Genomic DNA, 25,027 nt, shown 5'->3' with positions numbered 1-25,027 from the left:
AATTTCATGTTGGGTAAATTTAACCACAATAAAAAAATTTCAATATAAAATAAAAATATATATTAAAAAATATCTATCTGCGTTAGTGTTGGCACTTTATCCTCAACTTCTCTCACAGCAGTAACTGTGTAGTACAGAAATACTGATCTTACCTTTCTACGATGTGATGGATAGTCTTTTTGCCCCTCCAGATTCACTTTCTGTATTTTTCTGCCCTGCGCAACCTTCCAGTTGGGTTGTCCCATTGGAGGCACTGCTGAAGATCAGAAGGTGAGAAGAGAGAGATATTGGTATGTATCCCCCTGGTTCCCACCTTCCTCCTACGGTCTGACAGTAACTGTATTTCTGTAACAAAGGCCACAGCATCTGTGGGGACCCTCTCCCTTGCCATGGCTCTTGTAGCTTCCAGGAACTGTTCCCTGCCTTGCCCAGTCAGACCTACAGTGGTAACAGCTTCCAGATTTTGCTAGTCCCTGGTGCTTTGCCATCGCTTGTGTTTCTCCTATCCCTGAACACACCTTGCTAATAGTCTCCTCATTAAACTGTCTTCAGTGACCCTGGTGAACATGCATGTTACCCGTGGGTAACTCTGACCGACACATGGTGTCCCATGTCAGATTTTATAGCATTGTCTACCTTTTCAGACCCACTATGTGCCGGGCACCACACTAGGTATTAGTGATGTGTCGTTGTTGTGCTCAGTCAGTTTCTTGACTTTTTGCGACCCCCTAACGGTGGCCTGCCAGGCTCCTCTGTGCATTTAACTAGGTCTCTGTTGTTGAGTTCAAAGTCAAGTCTGGGAAGACAGACAAGCAAAAGCACTATTACAATTCAGAGTGGTAAGTGCTGTGACAGAGGTGAGAATAAAGTGCCATGGACACATAGAGTAAGAGCATCAAAACCAGCTGTGGGTGGGGGAGGCTGTAGGGAAGGCCTCTTGGGGGAGATGACACTCTAGAGATGCTGCTCCGTAGAAGGAGGAGAAAAAGGTGAGAGGGCTTTCAGGGCAGCAAAAAGAGATTACGAAGGGACAGAGGCACAGCCCTAGTTATCAGTTCAGGAGTGTCTGGCAAGGCTAGAGAGCAGCAGAAATGAGGGTGGAGAAGGGGGTAGGGACACACCATGAAGGCCCTTGGGTACCCCAAGATGACTGTGGATTTCATCTTGCATGTTAAGAGGAATTAATGCTTGGTTTTAACCAAGGGAGTGACACCATCAAGTTTGCCTTTAAAAACTGTGGGTAGAGAAAGGACGGAGAAGGCAATGGCACCCCACTCCAGTACTCTTGCCTGGAAAATCCCATGGATGGAGGAGCCTGGTAGGCTGCAGTCCATGGGGTCGCTAAGAGTCGGACACGACTGGGCGACTTCACTTTCACTTTTCACTTTCATGCATTGGAGGAGGAAATGGCAACCCACTCCAGTGTTCTGGCCTGGAGAATCCCAGGGACGGTGGGGCCTGGGGGCCTGCCGTCTATATGGGGTCGCACAGAGTCGGATACGACTGAAGCGACTTAGCAGCAGCAGCAGCAGCAGAGAAAGGAGTGGAAGAGATCAAACAGGCAGGGAGAAGAAAAAGTTTATTGGGAAATGGTAGAGGCTGTCTTTTCTGAAGGGTAGAGTAGTAGTTGGCTGGTTTACTAAAAAAAAAAAAAAAAATAGTTAAAATGATTATTCATAAAAATATTTTAAATATTTAAACTTATATACCAGTATTCTGCTATACTACCTTTCTTGCATAAATCCCACTCAATAAATTTCGGTTCCTTAAAAAATTTATTTTAGGCTTTGCTGGGTCTTTGCTGCTGCACAGGCTTTTCTCCACTTTCAGGGAGAGGGGGCTGTTCTCTAGCTGCAGTTCGCAGGTTCCTCACTGTGGCGCTTCTCTTGTTGTGGAGCACAGGCTCTAGTGTGTGTGGGCTTCAGTAGCTGTGGCTTCCAGGTTCACTAACTGTGGTACACAGGATTAGTTGGTCTGTGGCATGTGGGATCTTCCTGGACCAGTAATCAAACCCATGTCTCCTGCATTAGCAGGCATATTCTTTACCCCTGAGCCACCATGGAAGCCCTAGTTCCTTTTTTTAAGCGGAGGAATTGAAAGATTCTTGTGAGGCAGTCTGAAGAAATGAGGCTTTTAGATTTTTGCGGTTTTTCACATTTGTTTACAGTTGTCTCAGCTACACTTACATCAACCACAGTGATCTCCAGTGAATTTCCCTAATCAAGTTTTTGAAAAGAATTTGGCTTTCAGAAAGACAACTTTTTTTTGGTACTCTCATAGCCCTTTGTTTATCCATTTATTGTTTCCCTCAACTAACAGTAACCCCTGTAAAGGCAGGACCTTATCTGTCTTGCTGACTGTAACCTTGGAGTGTGCCTGTAGTAGGGTTGGACAGACATTTAATGAGTGAATAGTGACAAGTGACATCTATCAGGCTGAGTAATTTAGAGATGATTCTGTTGGTATCATTAATCATGATTATGGATACACCAAAGATACATTTTTACTATTTACTATGCAACTTCTAGTAACTGTTCCCATCAATCTAATTTATATTCCTCCCAGTCTTCCCCGACTCTTGCACAAATTTACCGACTCCAGTGTGTGTTTTAAAAAACAATATTGTTTTATTACTAACAGGAGTGGCCTGCCTGGGTAGGTGGGTGTGGCAGGCTCAGGGTATGTGGGGGCTGTGAAGAGCAGATAACTGAGAGGCTGGAAAGAAAGGGAGTGGGCCTGGAGGCCAGGCCCAAAGGCTCCTCCAATTTACTTCTGGGAAGAGGCAGACTTAATAAAGGATTCATGGCAAGCAATGGCCAGGCCACCAATAAGATTAAGAAATTCTTGAAAATCTAGCTGCCCATCGGAGTTGAGGTCTAATTTCTTCATCATGCGGTCAAGGACACCAGGGTCCTTCTGGTTCTGCAAAGATAATAATAATGACATAATGACATTAGTACCTTTATATTGTTCTTTCTAAAATGTTTTTAAAAATGTCACATTTTATTCTCACAAGAGTGTGAGGCACAGGGTAGGGGTCACTAATTTTCCCACTTGTCAGACACAGAGACAGACTCAAACAGATGAAGTGACCGGCCTAAGCAGAAGACCTAGGACTCAAATCAGCTTTTTTTTTCTTTCTAATTTAACCATTTACTTAAAAAAAATTTTTTTTTTTTTGGCCGTGCCTCATAGTCTTTGGAATCTTAGTTCCCCAACCAGGGACTGAAGCCGGGCCCTCGGCAGTGAGAGCCTGGAGTCCGAACCACTGTCCAGGGTTCTTTCTGTTACATTTGGGGATTACTCAGTTTTGTAAAATCAGTGGAAAACTTTTCCTAAGTGTCACATGCAACTCCAATATACAAACTACATACAAGTGGAGGGATCTGAGGTAGCAAGAGGACAGCAGCTGATGCAGGGCCTGCTTAATCAGCCTCTCCCTCCACGCATCCTAAACCCCAACCCCTACACACATTTACAGCCACTGGTTACACACAGCTACTTAATTAACTTAGAAATCAGTCTGTTAATTGCTATTGGCTGCCATATCAAGTGGTGCACATATAGAATATTTAGAATATTATTTCCATCACTACAGAAAGTTCTTCTGAACAGGGCTGCCCTAGTGGCTTTGGGGTGGAGGAATAACATTTGAAAACTCTCTTACTCCATTTACTATTTTGTAAACCACCTCCTTAAATGAAAAAAACAAAAAAAAAACAAAAAACCACTGTTCCCTATGTCATATATAGTTTGATAACTCTGATCTTTAGATCACATGTTATTCAAAAGAAGGAGAAGAAAAGATACTTAATAGCCATTCAGAGCTCACTCAGCCCTGGGGGCTCAGCTGCTGTCATTCATTCTGAGCCAGCCTTCGGTCCTGGTCTTGCAGTCTGGGGTTGGGGGCTGGGACCACTACCTTTGTGAAGGCACCCAGCTCTGAATTCATGAAGATCATAAACTCAGCCTTGGAGAGTTTGCTGTTGTTACCATCCCTTCCAGCATGCTTTTGGAAAACAGCAATCAGAGACTCGATGCATCGTTCAGTCTCCGTAGGGCTGGATACTTTTGCCTTTGAGGGGGAAAGAACAATTCAGGATTCAGATAAGGGGAGGATATCAAGAGCTCGGTGCTGAAGAACACTCCAGAGGATTTCGTCTCTTCATTTTGGGTCAAAGCAGTTTCCTAAAAGATGGGTCATTGTTTGGGGGCTAAGGGGTTAAGACAACCACAGAAAGTCATATTCTGTGAGCTTCTTCCCCATATCGCCTCCTGTTTATTCCAGGTGAAAATGCTGGTATACTTGAAAGCAGTAGACAGACTAGATGAGCATGAGGTGACAGGGTTTACTGATACTTTTAGAACATGTGGGTAAATATATGGATATTATATACTCACAAATATGCAACCCACCAAGCATTGTGTATTAGATTAAAAAATTCCCTATTTTCCAAAAGTATATATAGAGGTTACTGTGATTAGTTAAAGGACATTTCTTTTTAAAGGAATACTGAATTCTCAGGACTCATACGTTTTCTAGAAAAAAACTAAAAGTATCGTTACCCTGAGGGGTGAGAAGGGAATTGACCTGGCAGAGCTACTTCTAGAATCTCAGCCTCCAGGTTGCTTCCTGCACCCTTGGCCTTTGCTCCTTCTATTCCCAGATGCCACTAATTCCCACAGGAAAAGCTCGTGGAACTTCTCTGGTCACTTCAAACCAGAAGGTTGATATGGGGGCTCTGATCACAGTTGCCACTCACACAGCTCCTATGGCATTTACGGAGCTGAACCACAGGTGTGGTCGCACCAGAAGAAGCAGGAGATTCATATCCTATTCTGTGCTCTGCTTTCCTTACAAGGGAAGTCTTCAAGGAAATTCTGTCATACTTGGCCCTTCATTCCAGCCAGCTCCTGGGGCCCCAGACGCGAGGAACTCGTGGGCTCCCCCTGGTGGATAAGAGCAGGAACTGAAGACTTTCTGGAAAACTTGAAGGCCACACCCTTCCTTCAAAGCTTTATCTCGCTCTGGAGGTTAACAATGATGGTGACTTATGTAGCACTTATCCCCTTAATTTGTTCATAGGATGGACTCCCTGGAGCCCAGAGCTGGAGGCTTTCAGGACACATAATTTACATGCTAAGAAGCACTGACGTGCCTAGCTGCCGTTCTCCTTCCCTCCTTCAGTCTCTCCAGGTGTTTTAACCGCCTATCCTGGTGCTCACTGCATCCTGGAACATCTATAAAGCCCTTTCTGGAGGTGGGTTCTAGAGAACTCTATAGGAGACGGATTATTCCCCAACAGTCACGTTGTCAGGACTTTTTCTTTAAGAAAAACAAGTGTTGGCAGCCTCAGAGTTTTGGTGAGAAACAAAATACCACAGCCTAGAAACAGATGTGTTTGCACAACAGCTTTTCTTATCAGGAGTGCAATCTCACAGTAACATCAGATTACAGGAACAAGGTTGACTGGGAGGGCACACCAGATAGGGTAGAACGTTCCAGGCTGAGGAGCCAGGGCTTTGTGATCTTTTTCTAGACCTACAGAAATATCCTCTGACCCTTTTCTTTGTAGAATTCAGGCTGCTTTCATTTTCCAGTTTCAATGGCTTTCTGCTTTTCTTTTTTTCTCTCCTTAACATCAACCTTGACTGAATTTTTTTTTCTCCTTGAAATCTGTTGCTAGCAGCTACATGGAGAAAATCAAAACCCCTGCATGTCTTCCCAGAGGTAATTTTCCAGAACAAAACCACAAATACCAAATTACCTAAGTGGAATTACAAAATTTGTAGTGCTGGAGTGGACTTTGGAGAGGGTTCCTCGGCAGAGAGGCCCAGAGACAGGAAAGTTTTGCCCAAGTTGGAGCAGTGGCTGAAGGAGAAGAGAAAGCGATCTCCTGCCTGGATGGAGGCCAGTGCTCCCCATCACTGCTCCCCATAGTTCTATTTGATGGGAACGGTGAGAGGAAGGAGAAAACAGCATGATAAATGGATGCTGTAAAAGAGCTTATTAGTAAAAACTGCCTGCTAAACACTCATTTGAGAAAGTTAAAGAAAAAAAGTAACACTTGAAAAAACTATTGTAGTTCTCATTCTTAATTCATGCTCCCTTTCCTTCCAAGGAGCCCCGGTGGCATTCTTTCTTCCGGGGCAGTCATTCCAGGCCTTCGCCACTTGGTGGTTCTGGGTCTGCCTTTTCTAGGTTCCTTGAGATTTTGGTCCCCCACTTTAGCGTGGAAAGAAGAAAGAGCAGTCGAGGATATAGACTGGCACACTAAAGCAGGGGTTAGCACACGTGTTTTGTAGGTGCCAGACGGGATATATATTAGGCCAATGTGGTCCACTTGGTCTCCATCACTCTGCTTTTGTAGCAGGGCAGGAACCACACAGAGAACTCGAATGGGTGTGGCCGTGTGCCAATAAAACTTTTTACTTACGGACGGTGAAGTTTGATTTTTCATATAATTCTCAAAGTATTAGTCTTCCTTTGCTTTTCTTTCAACTATTTACGTAAAATCCACTCGGAGCTCGTGGGAGCAGAGAACCCCACTTGGCCCGCGGGCGGAAGTTCGCTGACTCCGTGAAAGAGAGGCCAAGGAAGACGCAGATTTTGGGGGGTGGATTAATGCAGGTAGAAAGAGTTCAGAGTGGGGCTGGCAGGAGTTGAGAGAAGAAAAACAGGCGACGGAGGAGCGCCTAAAAAGACTGTGGGTTAAAGGGAAGAGGGAAGGAGGAGGGGGCTTCCCGGAGCCGGGTCCCTCCCACATTCCTGGCCGGGCTCCGCGGGCTGGGACCGGCTTCAGTTTCAGTCTCCGCGTCTAGGCCGCTTGCCCGTCGTTTACTGAAACTCCGATTTCCCCTCTAGGGCTCAGACCTCTAGCTCTATAACTATATGTAACTGGAGCCACCACGCAGAATTCAACCCCCCCCCCCCCCCAGTCGTTAGGTCGTACCCCGGGCTCCGCGGGCCCCGGCGCCGAAGGGCTTTCCGCACTGGCCGGACCCCCTCGCCCCGTTTCCCGCCGAGCTAGGGGCTCCGCGCCGGGCGTGGCTCGCAGTGCACTTCCTCTATCCTAGCCCCAGACCTCTGCGGAAAAACAAGAGCCTCCCGATGCTACCCCGAGGCTGTGATTCCAGGTATAATTTAGGGCTTCTTCCTGCCATCTGCTCTTCTCTGATTCCCTCCGGTAGATTTATTTGTCCTGCTGTTTCCTGCCACGACCACTTCAAAAATCAAAGATCAAGCCTGGTGAAAAGTATGCCGTGGCTGTAATGTTCATGTAAGAGGAATTTACATAAAAGAAGTTTTTATGTAAAAGGAAGACAAGTAAAAAGCGCGGCTTACCATGTCGGAGAGGAGCGAGGCGCGCGGATGCGAGCGGGGAGCTGGGCGGCGGGCACTGGGCAGCGGGCCGGGTCTGCGGCCTCCCGGGCCGGCCCCACCCGGCTCCGCCCCGCGCGGTTCCCTCCTGACTCACGCGCCCCCTCCTCCGCCCCGCCCGCCCGGTGGATCCGGGCTCGTCGCTGTGGCCTTTGTTTGCCAAACTTGCAGTTTCACCTTAAAACTCACACAAAACCCCATTGTCCTCACGGAGCCTTAAACAATCTCTCTCTCCCTGTCTTGTGAACTGTGAAGATGTTGGTCTTTTCTGAATTTAAACTTTGGCGTAACGGTCTTTGGGAAGTCTGTTCAAGTCCACGGGTCTTCCATGTACGAACTCACCAGCTATTTCTGCTCCTTCCTAAAGGCGGCTATGCTAAGTCACTTCAGTCGTGTCCGACTCTGTGCGACCCCGTAGACGGCAGCCCACTAGGCTCCCCCGTCCCTGGGATTCTCCAGGCAAGAACACTGGAGTGGGCTGCCATTTCCTTCTCCAATGCATGAAAGTGAAAAGTGAAAGTGAAGTCGCTCAGTTGTGTCCGACTCTTAGCGACCCCATGGATTGCAGCCTAACAGGCTCCTCCGTCCATGGGATTTTCCAAGCAAGAGTCCTGGAGTGGGGTGCCATTGCCCTTTCCGCCTAAAGGCGGAGCGATCCCTTTAAAAGACTAGCAACTCGGAATGTTGGCTATAATTGCAGAGTACATGTTTCCTAGAAACCAGGGCTGTCTGTTTTCTCACACTGGATGTAATTAACGGACTAAACAGTGATGATTTGTGCAAACTGGAGCATCATTGTCTCAAATGTCTCTATAAACCGATTAAGAGTTAAAGCAAGACCCTACACCCCAAAGTACTGCAACGGTGCAGTATGACCACAAACTACTGACCCGTGCAAGTAGGGGTCTTACCTCTGTGCAGTTGGCAACGGAGTTGTATGAAGAATCAGAAGCTCTGGATTCTGATCCTGGATCTGTAATTGTTTAGTCGCTAAGTCGTGTCTGAACCTTTTGCGACCCCATGGACTGTAGCTCGCCAGGCTCCTCTGTCCATGGCATTTCCCAGGCAAGAATACTGGAGTGTGTTGCCATTACCTTCTCCAGGGCATCTTCTCCAGGGTCTCCTGTCTGTTCAGGAGACGCAGGATGGAACGTCTCCTGTGTAGATAGGCTGATTCTTTACCACCCAGTCACCAGGGAAGCAGGTATCTGTAATTACTTCAAGGCAACAGTTTTGGCAAAACCCCTCAGTCCTCTGAGCCTCCATTTCCTTACCTGCAAAAGTAGGTGCCCTTTCCTTTCCTACTGCACAAGATTGTTATGACTATCAGATAAAATGATGGTTTTGAGAGGGCTTCAAAAACTGAAACAGATGAGAAGGAAAGATAAAGGGTTGCAGGGCATTGTGTAAACTGCTTCCTGACATCTCTTTTCTTGCAGCCTCAGCTGGTCACTTCTGAAGAGATCTTCATCTCTTCTCACCTACACCAGACCACAGTTTTAGTTATTCTTGAATCCACTTGAAAGTCTCACCTGAGCCTCAAACTCAATTAAAGAGATACTTGTTTTCCCTGAGTCTGTTTCTCTCCTGTCTTCCTTATCTCTGCTAATGATACTGTTATTCTTATGTTCTCCTGACTGGAGAGTTTTGGAGCCAGGTTTGGACTCTAAATACCTTTCTTACCCCCCAAATCTTATCAAGTGCTAGGTACCATCAGTTTTATTTTCTCTCTTGGATCTGGTTATATTCTACCTCCAGGGTTCTAGTTTAGGTTTTCATTCCCTCTTTCCTCCAGTTTTCTAATTGGTCTCTTGCCCTCCAATTGTTCTACTGACTGTTAAAAACACATTTCTCTACAGTACAGCTCTGGTTAGTTGCTTGCTTAAAAATGAAACACAATAAAAGAACCAAACAAGATGGCTCTCCAATGCCCTTTATATCAAATCCAAATTTAGCTTCTATCTGCCTTTGAAAAACCTTAATCAATGAATGAATTCAATTTATTTATTAAAAAATTTTTTTGGAAGACTGTTTTGTGTCAAGCTCAGTGCTAGGCACAAGAGATACAAATACAAATGTGATATTAGTGCCTGCCTTTGAGGTGGTCTATGGATAGACTGTCGGAGAAGGCGATGGCACCCCACTCCAGTACTTTTGCCTGGAAAATCCCATGGACGGAGGAGCCTGGTGGGCTGCAGTCCATGGGGTTGCTAGAGTTGGACACGACTGAGCGACTTCACTTTCACTTTTCACTTTTCACTTTCATGCATTGGAGAAGGAAATGGCAACCCACTCCAGTGTTCTTGCCTGGAGAATCCCAAGGACAGGGGAGCCTGGTAGGCTGCTGTCTATGGGGTCGCACAGAGTCGGACACGACTGAAGCAACTTAGCAGCAGCAGCAGCAGCAGCATGGATAGACTGTGGAGTTTCCCCAGTGACTTAGCAGTAAAGAATCTGCCTGCAATGCAGGAGTTGCAGGAGACACGGGTTTCATACCAGGGTCAGGAAGATCTCCTGGAGGAGGGCAAGACAACCCACTCCAGTATTCTTTGCATGCCATCTTTCCTTCATGTCTGGAGAATCCCATGGACAGAGGAGCCTGGCAGGCTACAGTCCATAGGGTGGCAAAGAGTTGGACACGACTGAAGCGACTGTACATGCTTGCACATGGATAGACTTTAGACCTACAGTATTTTGAGGGACGTTCCATGGATGGATGCTGGGATCCACATACACCTCAAAGGTATGTGTAAAATTTTCTGCCTAAGAGAACTTCTTCTTGGGGAGGATTCATAACTTTCATCTGATTCTCAGAAAAATCTATGATCAAAAATGTTAAAGAATCATTAGTCTAAATTATTCCATACCTGAATCATGGGACTTCCCATATCACACTCCTCTTTAAGGGAAAACACCTTAAACACGTTTATCCCCCTCTGCTGAAAGTCCAGCCAAGTTGGTACATTTTTGCATGATTTGACCCTGTGCCCACTGTCATAGCTGACTGGATTGAGTTTAACTCTTGGCTCAAGGACTGCCATTCCACAGAATGGACGGTATTGGATGTTTCATGACATAATATGAAATAGTGAGCTGGGACCATTCAGCTTTTTGGAAAACTGAAATTAGAAACACATACAAATTAGGCAGTTAGAAGAGCTGAAGCTGAACATTTGTATGGAGAGAATCATAAGGTCATGACAAATAAAAATTATGAAGAAGCAGACACCATAAATAAGTAGATGCTATGACATTTGGAAAGAATGTGCAGAATAGTGTTCTTATTCTTCCTGAACCTGGTTGTCTAGCTTTCCTGATTTCAGGTAAGGCCTCAATTCTTTCAGTAACTCCCCTGCCCCATGAAGCAGCTTGAGTGAAACCAAAGAAAACAGCTGAATCAAATAAATATGAATTGTCCAGAACCATGTTGGTGGATCAGCTCTGCCCAGTGAGGGCTGCCTGTGGTAGCAACTCCCCTGCATCATGATGAAAGAGATTTTCTGTCAAAAGAGGGAGCGTTCAGGAAAGATGGAACTCGAAGTAGATTTGGCAATATTGGTAAACAGTGTGTCCAAGTGAAGGGCTAAATGCAAGCAAGGAGCTGAGGATGAGTAAGGGCTGGTAAGTTGATACCAAGAGACAAAAATGAGGTAGAGATTAGTCAGTTTATTCAGGAAATAAATGTGGGGACTTCCAAGGTGCAGGGTAATTCTTATGTGCAACCTGAGCTCTGTGCAGGGCTTGGGCCGGTTCCTAAATAGACACATTGCTGCTACTGCTAAGTCGCTTCAGTCGTGTCTGACTCTGTGCGACCCCAGAGATGGCAGCCCACCAGGCTTCCCCGTCCCTGGGAGTCTCCAGGCAAGAACACTGGAGTGGGTTGCCATTTCCTTCTCCAGTGCATGAAAGTGAAAAGTGAAAGTGAAGTCGCTCAGTCGTGTCTGACTCTTCTCGACCCCATGGACTGCAGCCCACCAGGCTCCTCCATCCACGGGATTTTCCAGGCAAAAGTACTGGAGCGGGGTGCCATTGCCTTCTCCGAAATAGACACATTAGACAAACATAATTGCGGGGTGTGACCAAGGCACAGTGGTACTGCGGGGAAGGAAGTGAGTGGTTAACTCCCAAGGAGCAGAGAAAGTGTTGTGGAGACAGTGATGCTTGAGTTGGGTAGTGAAGGATGAATAAGAATTCACCAGGTGTAAAATAAATAAATAAATAATTCATCAGGTAGATGGGCACAGTTGAAGTCAGTACAGCATGATATGTACAACATCTTATCTGTATGAGCTCTAGCAAGTCATTTAGCTGCTCTGTACCTCGGTTTCCTCATCTATAAAGTGGAGATAATAGAGGTGCTTACTTCTACTACGTACTAAAGATGAAGATGGAATCATGTAAAATGCTTAGAACATAGAGCAGTGTCTTCAGAGGAAGGCTTTCATAATGGCTTGTGCAAAAGTAATCAGGTGTGGGACTTCCCTGGTGGTCTAGTAGCTAAGACTGCGTGCTACCAATGCAGGGGGCCCAGGTTCAATCCGTGGTCAGGGAACTAGATTCCATGTGCCACAACTGAAAGATTTTTCATGCTGCAACTAGAGATCCCCCACACTGCAATGAAGATAGAAGATCCTGCATGCCCCAACTAAGACCTGGTGCAGCCAAATAAATAAATGAATAAAATAATCTTTTTTTTTAAAAGTAGCAGGGGTGAAGCATATGCGTATTCTCAGTACCTGCAGGTGGGTTGGTAGTCCTGGGCTTTGTATATACTTAGCTGTTCAGTTATGTCCAACTCTTTACGACCCTATAGATTGTAGCCCACCAGGCACCTCTGTCCATGGGATTCTCCAGGTAAGAATACTGGAGTGGATGTCATGCCCTCCAGGGGATCTTCCCAAACCAGGGATCGAACCTAGGTCTCCTGCATTGCAGGCAGATTCTTTACCAGCTGAGCCACCAGGCAAGCCCAAGAATACTGGAGTGGGTAGCCTATCCCTTCTCCAGGGAATCTTCCAGACCCAGGAATTGAACTGGGGTCTCCTGCACTGCAGGTGAATTCTTTACCAGCTGAGCTACCAGGGAAGCTCTAGGTATCTGCTGCTGCTGCTGCTGCTGCTAAGTCGCTTCAGTCGTGTCCGACTCTGTGCGACCCCATAGACAGCAGCCCACCAGGCTCCCCCATCCCTGGGATTCTCCAGGCAAGAACACTGGAGTGGGTTGCCATTTCCTTCTCCAATGCATGAAAGTAAAAAGTGAAAGTGAAGTTGCTCAGTCATGTCTGACTCTTAGCGACCCCATGGACTGCAGCCCACCAGGCTCCTCCGTCCATGGGATTTTCCAGGCAAGAGTACTGGAGTGGGGTTCAAAGAGATAAAGTAGAATGACAGCTGACAAAGGCTGGAGAGAGGGAAGAAAGGAGTTGCCATTTAATGAATATAGAGTTTCTGTTTTGCCAAGATGAAAAGAGTTCTGGAGACTGGTTGCACAACAATATGAATTACAAAAGATCACCTAACGATGAGGATTTCAACTGTGCAGATCCACCTATATGTGGGACTTTTTCAGTAGTAAACACTTCAATACTACATGATCTGTGGTTGGCTGGATCCTTGAATGTAGAGCCATGGATATAGGAGAAAGTGCAGATACAGGGGACCAATAAGTTATATTCAGATTTTCAACTGATAGAGGGTTGAAACCTAACCTCCACATTGTTTGAGGGTCACCTGTGCTTACTGCTATAGAGCCATGTACTAAAAAATAGTTAAGATGGTAAATTTTGAGTTATATATATTCAACCACAATAAAAAATGCAATCATGATCAAACCAGCAATGCATATGCAGGAGCTAATGTCTGAGTTACACCATTTGGATCATGTGTATGGGGCAATGGTAAATGTGAGGCCAGAGCTGTGGGATTGAGCCTGGAGAGAGAAGGGTCAGATCACTAAGGGCTATGCTTGGAAATTTGGATTGTATCCTGAAGTTTATATATCAAGAACCACTGACGATGTTAAAGCAGGATAGTGACTTGATCCACTTCATCTTTTGGGAAGTATAGAAAACGTACTGAGAGGAGAGAGACTAGAGGCAAGAAACATAAGGATATAGATGCAGTAATCAAGGTGAGATGGCCATGGAGATGGGCAGGGAATTGCCAGGTACTGGGAAGGCAAAGGCAATCGAACTTGGCCTCTGCCTGGATGTGGGGGGTTTGGAAAAAGGGTGAAATCACTGTAGGAAAGAACAGGATTGGGAACAGTCACATTTACTTACAGCTTTTCAAATCTCTCTGTCTCACCTCAGGAACTTTGTACATCTATCTGTCTGCAATAGTCTTTTTTTTTAACTTTAGTTGGCTTGTTGACAACAAACTACCACAGACTGAGTGGCTTAAACAGAAATTTATTTTCTCACAGTTCTGGAGGCTGGAAGTCCCAGATCAAGGTACTAGTTGACTCAGTTCCTGGTCAACTCGTTTCCTGGCTTGCAGATGGCTGCTTTCTCACTGAGCCTTCACATGGTGGAGAGAGTTCGTTCTCTCTTCATTTTCTTATAAGGCCACAGTCCTACTGAATTAGGGCTCCCCTCTTATGACATTTAAGCATTTAATCATTTGACTGTAATTACCTGCTAAAGACCCTGTCTCTAAATACAGTCAAATTAGGGGTTAGGGCTTTAACATATGGAATTTGTTTGTGTGTATGGGGACAGACACAATTAAGTCCATAGCATTATCTATCCTTCATACAACTTAGAAATCATCTTCCCTTAAGCATTCCTCTTTCTCTAACAGAGTGCTAGGTATCTATGGGAAAAAGAAAGAAAGAAAGAGAAAGCTAACAAAAAAGCCTAAGACTGCTGTCCTTGGAAAGGCCTTTCTTTCAAGGCTGGATTTTGGCTGGCGTCTTGGAGCTTGGATTTCTGGAGGGTTTCCATCTGTTCCGTCATTATGCCTAAACTATTGGTACAAACAATGTAGTTTATGCCAAGCACCTGCTTTCCTTCTGGGAGTGTGGAGTTCTTTGGTACATGCTAGTGAGAGCAGGAGATGTGGGTTCAATACCTGGGTCAGGAAGGTCCTCTGGAGTAGGAAATGGCAATCCACTCCAGTATGCTTGCCTGAAAAATTCCATGGACAAAGGAGCTTGGCGGGCTACAGTCCATGGGGTCACAAAGAGCTGGACACGACTGAATGACTGAGCACACGCCCACGGACAGAGTATGCCTGTGTGCCCAGCCTCCTGTAAACCTCTTGGGTGCTGAGTTTCTAATGAGATTCTCTCGTAGACACAACTTCACATGTGTTGTCACAATTCAAAGCTGGAGGAATTCAAGATGTCCTGTGTCCATTATACATTCTCCCTTAGCTCCTTGTGTCATAATGCTTCCCATACTCTGCTGCCATTTTCTGTTCACTTATGTTCCTCACTAGACGGCAAGCTACTTGAGGGCAGAGCCAGTATCCTACTTACTACAGTGTTCCTGGCATTCAGTACCTGCATCAGGCAGTTATGTAAGGAGGGTCTCCCCTTACAGTGTGCAGGGCTGTCCTGAGCACTGCCGCTACAGTGCTGAACAAGGCGGGTGAAGTCTCTGTTCTGATGGTGCTCAACCGAGCTTTTGTGATTTAACCAATACTTACAGAATAAGGGGGAAGATGATCCACCATAGGACAGAAAAGAGAAATGACTGGGGAGGCGACTCAGGGCCTTCTCTGGTGTCATCAAGTCCGTGGAAGAGAGACTTTCAAGATGGAGAGGGTGGTCAGCAAGGTGAAAGTCTTCAGAGAGACAGAGTACGATGAAGGTTGAGATGTGTCTAGTGGATTTGGCATTTATATCCTTGGAGACCTTTGCCAGAGCAATTTTAGGGTAGGGGGAGGGGAAACGCAAGTGCTGTGGACTGAATGAGAGATGAAGAGTGGGGACAGGGAGTATGGATTACTTACTTGAGAAGGTTGACTATGAAGGGAGGAGAAGTGGAGTGTGGTCAAAAGGGATCTCAAACCAAGGGAGGATTTGAAAGCATAAACACCTTGAGTGAGTTCACAGGCTGTGCGGAAGGAGTTGCCAGAGTGAGAAGGCAGATGTACAAGGTTGAGAGGATACGAATGATAGAGCAAGGGCTCAGAGGAGCTATGGCAGATGAATTACTCCACAGAGTGGAAAAGCGGGCAAATGAGGAGTGAGGCTATAGGAGGGCCATAACTTTAGGAGGGCTGCAGAGGGATATCTTTCCGGATAACCTTGTTGGCACATGAAGTGGGGGATAAGGACATCCTTGACAGTGGCCATAGGACATCTTTGAGTAGGTTCTTGAGTAGGAGACTTGAGGAGGTTCTCAATGGTCTCAGAGGGAAATGGTTACAGGAGCTGACTCAGATGGTAGAGTGGGACAAAAGCTTAGGAAGTTATAATTTTGCAGTGACTGTAATCTCCAGGGTTGTGATTATGTGGCTGTATGGCTTTCTCCTGGTGTGTTTAGAACTCTAGTCATCAGATCCAAGAGAGGGTTGTGAAATGGATTTAGGGTTAAAATTTTACAGAATGGGTGTAACAAAAGGATAAGGCAGTGAAGGAGTTGAGGGTATGCGTGAGAAAACAATCCACTTGATTGGGCATTGAGTACAGGAAGAAAAAGAAGGGAACAAGGACATGGAAGGTCAGTGGGCACAAAAAATTTCTCCGTAAAATCAAAGGACAAGTTACATGGAAAAGAGGGATGGAGAGAGCTGGGGATGTAAGAAGTTATTGGGTGCGTGCTCAGTTGTGTCCAGCTCTTTGTGACCCTATGGACTGTAGCCAGTGAGGCTTCTCTGTCCACAGGCTTCTCCAGGCAAGAATACTGGAGTGGGTTGCCATGCCCTTCTCCAGGGGATCTTACCAACCAAGGGATCCAAGCAGTGTCTCCTGAGTCTGCTGCATTGCAGGTGGATTCTTTACCTACTGAGCCATCTGGGAAGCCCATAAGAAGTTATTGGTATAAAATTACCTTCCGATGAGTCTAGTAATTTGTGGGTAGAGCTCTTATGATAGCAAAATCCAAGCATGGCTTAGGGCCTTATACTGACTGCAGTGTATTTGGAGTGAGCAGGAAGGAAGGAGGTCAAGAAGCTGGGAGGGCAGGGGGCTGGGAGGATGAGCCCTGTCAGTGCTGAGCTCATCCAGGATGGTGAGAGGAGCTACAGTGAAGCTGTGAAGCTGGTTATGATGTTTGACGTGAAACAGGTATAGGACACTGATAGACTGTAGAGAAGGGTCTCAAAGTGTCACCTACCACTTTCCTTTATACGCTCTATGCTTTAGCAAGTGGAACCACAGTTTACCACCCAAAGGCCCTCTTCTTTGGCTGTTGCTCAAGCTTTCTCTGCTTTTGAAACATCCTTACTTTCAGTTCTCTCTGATGAAATCCTAGGCTCCTTCAATGAAGCTCCTCCTTCATGAAGATTTTCTGACTTCAACCCCTCACTTTTATCCTCCCATAATATTTTGTAATTTATTTTTTTGTGTGTGGGGGAATTTAATATTCTGCTGTATGTTAAAGGGTTTTATGTTAATAGATTTTTTTTCCTGATAGCATGTGTGTTCCTTGCAATTAGGGATGTATTGTGTTCATCCTTGTGTCATTCATAGCCATTTGCATGTGGTATCAACTGGTGAGTGTTCATGGGATTGAATGAATAGTATGATTTCAGAGTAGGGGCTGCGTTTGGTTTCAGTTCAGTTCAGTTCAGTTGCTCAGTCGTGTCCAGCTCTTTGCGACCCCATGAATCGCAGCATGCCAGGCCTCCCTGTCCATCACCAACTCCCGGAGTTCACTCAGACTCACGTCCATCGAGTCAGTGATGCCATCCAGCCATCTCATCCTCTGTTGTCCCCTTCTCCTCCTGCCCCCAATCCCTCCCAGCATCAGAGTCTTTTCCAATGAGTCAACTCTTCTCATGAGGTGGCCAACTCTGTGTAATTTAACATTCAGGACAATGGTAATTAATTGTTCCAAGACTTACTAACTCTTTGTTTTGTTTTTCCTTCTGGGGAAGGATCTCTAGATATTTTTGTTAAGGGTCTTAAATTTATATAAATCTTAAAATTATATAAATTTATATAAATTATATAAATTATTGAATACCAGGCCCTCTGCTAGGGTCTGAGGATAGGAAGATAAAAAGAATCATGGCTTCTGCCTTTGAGGATCCTCATATTGAATTTGATTAATAAAACAGGAGTGGGATCCTTCTAAAAACTGAGCCATCTGCATCAGAATGTGTGCACTCAGTCTCTTGGATGAGGCTCTTCCAATTTAAGTCCTAGGCTAGAAGATTTACCTCTTGAAGGTAAGAACTGTCAGGGGAGATCCGTTGCTTTCTCCCATAATCAACAGCTCCTGCCCAGAGCACTGAGGCCACATTTACAATATTAAGGAATGACCCCACAATCTCTGAGGCCACTGTGGTGTATATGGAAATGCTGGACAAAGAATCTAAAGGCCTGAGTTTGAGTTTTAGCCCTCTCCCTAGATAAACTTTTTGTTTGCTTGTTTCTGAGCTTCAGTTTTCTCATATGTAAAATGCGGATAGTAATTATGGAGATAATAAATATAAAAGGGCTCTTCAAATGGTGTTGTGTTATACCAGTGTTAATTGCTACGTGGAGTAAATGCAAGTGTGCTTCTAGGCTCTGCTTTGCAGATCTTGGGTGTTACTATTGTTATCACTCAAGCCCTTCCCTCTTCTCACTTCCTGTTGCCTCTGATTGCTGGCCCTCGGTAACTCCCTCACTTGCACTGCTGTAATGGCATCATCAGAGCAGACATGGAGTTCTGTGCAAGCTGCTGGAAGTTCACTGTCTTCCTCCATTGTCTGCACACATCTACGCTTTCCTCCACATTCTTCTAGAATGGTGGCTGGAAACCACTGAAGTCCTCCACAGAGCTGCTTTTAGTCTCCAACTGTTAGGGGAAGCACACTGATTGAAACCACCCATCCTGGCCAGGCACCATAGTAACTATTTGCATGAGTTGTTTTACAACAGGAGGTCCTGGTAAGGAACATGGAACTAATACGCCACCACCAACCGGAAGAGTTCGGGAAAGGTCAAAAGAAGACACCACATGTCTGACCACCTCCCAGAATCCTTCTCTCTGGCATCCATCTTGGCTGAACAAGGCATGCACCATCAGGAAGGACTCTGAGTCAGAATGATTGGCTAAAGACAACCTGGAAACTAAGCCCATCACCATAAAACCCGAGACTGTGAGCCACGTGGCAGAGCTGTTCTCCTTGGTTCCCTTACCCTGCTGTTCTCCACCCGGGTGCCCTTTCCCAATAAAATCTCTTGCTTTGTCAGCACATATGTCTCCTCGGACAATTCATTTCCGAGTGTTAGACAAGAGCCCAGTTTCGGGCCCTGGAAGGGGCCCCCCTTCCTGCAACACAACTGCTGTTAGCAGACGTGAGAGATTTTCTCTTTCACAATGTCCCACAGCAAGTTGTTGCATGTATGTGACATTTCTACTCCTAGGAGGCCACACCATATCAGATCCATGTCTGATCCATTGTGATCTGAATGTGTCATCAAAATAGTCTCAGTGAATCGGTATCGTTCAGTTTTTTGTCCAAACTTTTCATCTTTGAATTCAAGATGAAATTCTAATTCCAGCTGTTTTTTTTCATTATTTCCTTTCATTCACTGCAAACTCTGGTCAAGTGGCAACTTTCACTGTTGTCTGTAGGCAGGGTTGATTCTCTAATCATTTCTCACTGGTTCATTCACACTAGTTGTTAAAATATTGGTGTTCGTCTCTACTAGTTGCTGAATGTCCTCTCTTCTTGCCTGAATGCCTGAGTGCCATTCTCTTGAAGCCCCAGCCACTTGTCCCTCTCCTGGGCCACATGATTCCCATAATCAAGTAACTTAAGAATTAATAGATGGAGTAGTGAGGGTCTCTGGGACTCACTCCATCCTGGTAGCCTAGCCACTGTCCTGATTGGTCAGTGTTCGGTCACAGTGTGAATATCTTCCAGTCTATAGAAGCCCCACAATTTCCCACTTAATGATTTTTTTTCTTGTGTTCTCTCCTTTAGTCTGGAATGTTTTCCTCTGTCTTATGTCCAAATACCTGTATGAAGACTTAACTCATGAAGAACCTTCTCCAGGAAGCCTTTTACTTATACCTTCCAACTAAAAAGTATCTGTCTCTTCATTGATCTACCACAGCCCTTTATCTGCACTTTTCTGTGGGTGTGTTACAGCCTATCTTGAATTATAGCTATTTAAGTATATGCCACTTTTTTTTCCCTGTTGCACTGTCGACTTCTTGAGGACCAGGTCTACTATAATTCCATTGTGGGGGGGGCACAACCCGCTCACCCTAAATGGCAGTGAGTCCTTCCCCTACTAGTACTCTGGGTCTAGGACATGGTGTGATGGGTTAGTAGTAGGCAGCGGGACTTTTATGTGACAAATGAAGAATTTACAGTTCTTGTGGTCTGCATTCAATGGTTTGACATTTTTGTATAGTGAGACTTCCTTCTGTTTTATCTTTCCCTGAATCCCATACCCCTACCCTCCGGCTCTTGGAAAGCCTAAGAGTGGGCAGGTTAGTTCAGCTCTGTTCCCAGGCTTTAGAGAGAAAATATATGAGTTAGGGTGCTTTAGGGGTGAAGATAACAGGAAGTTGACTTAAGACAGTTTAAAGAACCATGAAATTATTTTTTGTCTTGATAACAGGAGGTCCCTGGAGCAGAAGAGGCTGCAGGGCTGACTGATTCAACAGCTTAGTGATGTAAGACGGGATGAGATTCTTCTATTTTTTTACCCCATGATCCACCTTATTATTATTGTAATCCTAGGTGAAACATACAGGATATGCATTTCCTTGTTCACACCTTAGGAAGAAACTTGTTTCTCTTTTCCAGAAACTCTGGACAGGGCTCTCTTAAATCTCATTGCCCCAAATGGGTTAGGCCTGTCAATCCCTGTACAAATAGATGGCCAAAGGGATGGAATTACCTCACTTAGCTGAGACAAATTGTTTAGGGATGGAATGGGTTTTGTGTGGCTGTGTTGGGAGATGGTATTTTCCAAAAATGGCCATAACACTATCTGCCCGCCCACAAGCTCCTCTTACAATGTGACTCACAGTCCTCCCATCAAGAGGTAGGATCTTTTCCTTTTTCTCTGTAGTTCCCCTGGCATTCTGTGATGACCTAGGAATGGGGTGGGGAGGGAAGCTCAAGAGAAAGGAGATATAATTGTGGCTGATTTTTGTTGTTATATGGAAGAAACCAACACAACATTGTAAAGCAATTTTCCTTCAATTAAAAAATAAATTAAAAAAAAGTGGTAGAATCTATATTTTCTGTCCTTGAACCTGGGAGAGTGTGTGGTGACTACTTTGGAAGTGACACTATAGATTTCTGAGTTTTGTTGTTCAGTAGCTAAGTCGTGTCCAATCCTTTGCAACCCCATGAACTGCAGCACACTAGGCTTCCCTGTCCTTTGCTGTCTCCCTAAGTTTGCTCAAACACATGTCCATTGAGTCAGTGATGCCATCCAGCCATCTCATCCTCTGCCACCCTTTCTTCTTTTTGCCTTCAATCTTTCCCAGCATCAGGGTCTTTCCCAATGATTCAGCTCTTCTCGCCAGGTGGCCAAAGTATTGGAGCTTCAGCTTCAGTCCTTCCAAAGAATAGTCAGGGTTGGTTTCCTTCAGGAATGCTTGGTTTGAGCTCCTTGCTGTCCAAGGGACTCTCAAGAGTCTTCTCCAGCACCACAGTTTGAAAGCATTGTTTCTTTGGTGCTTGAGCTTCTTTGACTTCTGAGACTTGATGTTAAAAGGTGACATGGTGTTCACCTGCTTCTGTTTCGGGATGTTCACTCGAGAAACCCAGCCACCATACTGCAAAGAAGCCCAGGATGCCTCCTGGGCAGATCCATGTGCAGAGGACCCACCAGCCAGCACTAAGTAGCCAGCGTGTGAGTGATTTATCTTGGAAATGGATCCTCTCGCCTCAGTCAGACTGCCTCGCTAACACCGTGTGAAGCAGAGGAGGGCTGTTTTATAAGCCGCTAAGTTTTGGAGTTGTTTGTTATCAGCAATAGCAGGAACTGGGGTGCACTGTAGAAATAATAGTATTTCCTTAGTGCTTTCTCTGGTGTCTCACTCTTTTTGTTGATGAATTGGTTAGATATCAAGGACAAGGCTTAAAGTGAGGAAAGATTTAAAGCCTGAAAGGAAATTTATTGTTTAGCTCAACTTATTCACTCTCTGGGATTTCTATATGGGATTTGGGGGTTCATGCTTTATGACAGGGACTTTGCCCATCTCCCTCAAGAAATTGCAGTGGAAGATGGCTGATTGTAATTGGGATGTTCAGGATCCAAGGAAAATCATCGTGATGAATATCTATTCCCAAAAAAGATCTTGCTGCATTTATAATAGATAGATGGCTATTATCTTTATTTAAAATGTGGCCCATTCTGGAAGGAGTAAGCCTTACTAAGGAATCTTCTTACCTGTTTTTCTTGTTCAAGGAACCAGGGTCTTAAGTTGCTGTCAGAAGGGTGCACTCAACTCAAGTAAATATTCCCCACAGGAACTTACTTATTTGCTTTAACTGAAGATGAGAATGACTGAACTCACACTTTAGAAAACTCTATATTCAGTTTTTTAAAGTTAATTTTTATTGGAGTATATTTGCTTTACAATGTTGTGTTAGTCTACTGTACAGCAGAATGAATCAGCCATTCATACACATATATCCCCCTCTTTTGGACTTCCTTTCCACTCAGGTCACCAGAGTGCATTAAGTAGAGTTCCCTGTGCTATACAGTATATGTTCTTCTTAATTCTCTAAATAAGTTATACATAGTATCAATAGTGTATATGTGTCAATCCCAATCTACCACTTCCTCTCACCTGCCCTTTCCCCTTTGGTGTCTGTATATTTGTTCTTTACATCTGTGTCTCTATTTCTGCTTTGTAAATAAGACCATCTATACCATCTTTCTAGATTCCCCTTATATGTGTTAATATATGATATTTGTTTTTCTCTTTCTTTTTTTTTTCTCTAACTTACTTCTCTCTGTATGATACTCTCTACGTCCATCCATATCTGTACAAATGACCCAATTTTGTCCCTTTTTATAGTTGAGTAATATTTCATTGTGTGTATATACCACATCTTCTTTATCCATTCCTCTGTCGATGGCCATTAAGTTACCTCCATGTCCTGGCTATTGTAAATAGTGCTGCTGTGAACATTGGAGTGCATGTATCTTTTTGAATTATGGTTTTCTCTGAGGATATGCCCAGTACTGAGATAGCCGGGTCATGTGGTAGTTCTATATTTAGTTTTTTAAGGAACGTCCATACTGTTTTCCATAGTGGCTGTATTAATTTACACTCCCACCGACAGTACATGAGGGGTTCCCTTTTCTCCATACCCTCTTAAGCATTTATTGCTTGTAGGTTTTTTTGATAATGGCCATTCTGACTCGTGTGAGGTGATATTTCATTGTAATTTTGATTTGCGTTTAATAATTAGTGCTATTGATCATCTTTTCATATGTTTATTGGCTATCTGTATGTCTTTGGAGAAATGTTTATTTAGGTCTTCCACCCATTTTTTGTGAGTTGTTTGTTTTTTTGATATTGAGCTGGTTGAGCTGCTTCTATGTTTTGGAGATTAATACTTTGTCAGTTGCTTAATTTGCAAATATTTTCATTATGAGAGTTATCTTTTCATCTTGTTTCTGATTTCCTTTGCTGTGCAAAGCTTTTAAGTTTAATTAGGTCTCATTTGTTTATTTTTATTTTTATTTTCATTGCTCTAGGAGGTGGGTCAAAAAAGATCTTGCTGCAATTTATGTCAAAGAGTATTCTGTCTATATTTTCCTTTACATATACAGTTTTTGTAATGTTAACTCAATCATAAATATATAAGTAAAAGAGTAATATGGTGATTTTGATGGTAACAAATTCTCTCTCTCTTAGGAATCTGACTAAACTTAAGTAGATGTGGTTAAAGGAATACTTGCTGTCTTGATCTTCTACTTTGTAATCTTGAGTTTGCTTATTTCCCTGAACTTTTATGTACCTGCTCTTTGCCTTACTGCCCCCATCATGTGATCCACATCGATCCCTCCCTGATAGTCAAAGCTCTTACTGTGAAATCTTAGAATGTGTTGACAATTTCTTAAAGTTCAGACTTCAAGCACTATCTTCACCAACTAATTTGCCGTTGCAGACTTGAACATTGCTGAAACATAGGAGGTATAGCCTCTCTGTTGAGTATATTTTGCAGTGTCTACTAAAGTGGCTTGTTCTTGGAACTGGCTTTCCTTTCTCTGCACCTCCTTTGCCCTGCCACCTGGCAACAGTTGAACTTAGGCAGAACATCTGAGCCTTGGGCAGAAAGAGAACAACTTCTAGATTCCAGAGGAGAGAATTTCTCCTCTTTCTTCTCCACTGATCAAATGTGGAGATAACTTCGGTTGCTGCCTGAATTATAAGATGGGACATCCCTATGACTTTGGTCCCTCTGGGTTCTTATTATTTAAAAGGTTTCTGTTATTTGAACCATATTTAGTAAGTATTTGTTGGGTGAATGAATGATTTTCTCTGGGTTAGAATCTCGGAGCTGTTTCCATTAGAGCTGAAGACCATGAAGCTCAGAGGGGTTGCAGGGACTGGTGAGGAGAGAGGCAGGCTTAGAAATAGGTCTTCTGGCTTTACTGAAAATACTTGCTCATCTTAGGACTCAACAGAGCAGCCCTTTCTTTCTGAAGGTACTCCTGCTGGTTTCTCCCGCCTCTCCGCATCCAGGAGAGCTGACCACTGCCTCCACAGTACCCTGATGTCCTTGATGGTTGCAGGCAGTTATTTATCTACGTGTACATCTCTTCCTGTTGAGATTATAAGCTCCTTGAAGAGGAGGCCATATCTTAATTGTTGCTGTTTTTTTTTTTAAATTAACATTTAGTTCAGTTTTGGCTTTGAATATGTAAATGAGCAGATGAGTGCATATAGTGTCTGCATATCTTATATTTTTCTTGTGTGATAGTGAATCCAGCCCTCTATAAACTTGTCAGATTAAGTGCTTCAACACTTTATGATATTTTCCTTAGACATTGTGTATATGTCTATATATGTGCATCTTAATCTTTTCTCTTAAAACTCATTGTTATTATTAGAAAAAGAAATACAGGCTTATTACTAAAAATTGCAATAATGCTTTGGAGTGAAAAGCAAAAGCTGGTTATTCCTTCTACACCCAGTATCCTCTGTAATTTGTTTCTTGAGGTTTTTTCCATTAATTATTTTGTTTGATTTACATATAAGGTGTCACACTATATATGATCATTCACTACTTACTTTGTTTTCACTTAATGGTCTATTTTGGACATCTTTTCATATCAGTGCATATATTTCCATCTTATTCTTCTTAATGATTGCATAGCATTCTATAATACAGATATAATATCAAATGTCTAGTAGTGGACTTTTACTCAAAGATGGTTTGTGCATGTGGTTAGTCGCTCAGTTGTGTCCAACTCTTTGCGACCCCATGGACTGTAGCCCCCCAGGCTCCTCTGCCCATGGAGATTCTCTAGGCAAGAATACTGGAATGGGTTGCC

The 25,027-nt window shown here is 44.2% G+C and overlaps 1 protein-coding gene across 1 annotated transcript; it reads right to left on the bottom strand.

Moving 5' to 3' along the window:
• Window positions 1-2,610: 2,610 nt before the first annotated feature.
• Window positions 2,611-7,465, bottom strand: S100A11 (S100 calcium binding protein A11). The gene is made up of 3 exons (XM_055584261.1): window positions 7,346-7,465; window positions 3,923-4,075; window positions 2,611-2,922 (listed from the first exon to the last, which is right to left on the bottom strand). Exons 1-3 carry the CDS (start codon window positions 7,346-7,348, stop codon window positions 2,767-2,769), a joined length of 312 nt encoding a protein of 103 aa, XP_055440236.1. The 5' UTR covers window positions 7,349-7,465; the 3' UTR covers window positions 2,611-2,766.
• Window positions 7,466-25,027: the final 17,562 nt, after the last annotated feature.

This window comes from Bubalus kerabau, chromosome 6 (genome assembly GCF_029407905.1).
Source record: "Bubalus kerabau isolate K-KA32 ecotype Philippines breed swamp buffalo chromosome 6, PCC_UOA_SB_1v2, whole genome shotgun sequence".
NCBI classification, from domain to species: Eukaryota; Metazoa; Chordata; class Mammalia; order Artiodactyla; family Bovidae; genus Bubalus; species Bubalus kerabau.
Note: the sequence above shows the minus strand (reverse complement) of the source record. Positions and strands in the feature narration are given on the sequence as shown.

Coding starts and splice junctions, on each gene's coding strand:
- S100A11 (XM_055584261.1), bottom strand. Junction 2,923..3,922: donor AGCTGGGTGCCTTCACAAAG/GTAGTGGTCCCA, acceptor TTATCTTTGCAG/AACCAGAAGGACCCTGGTGT.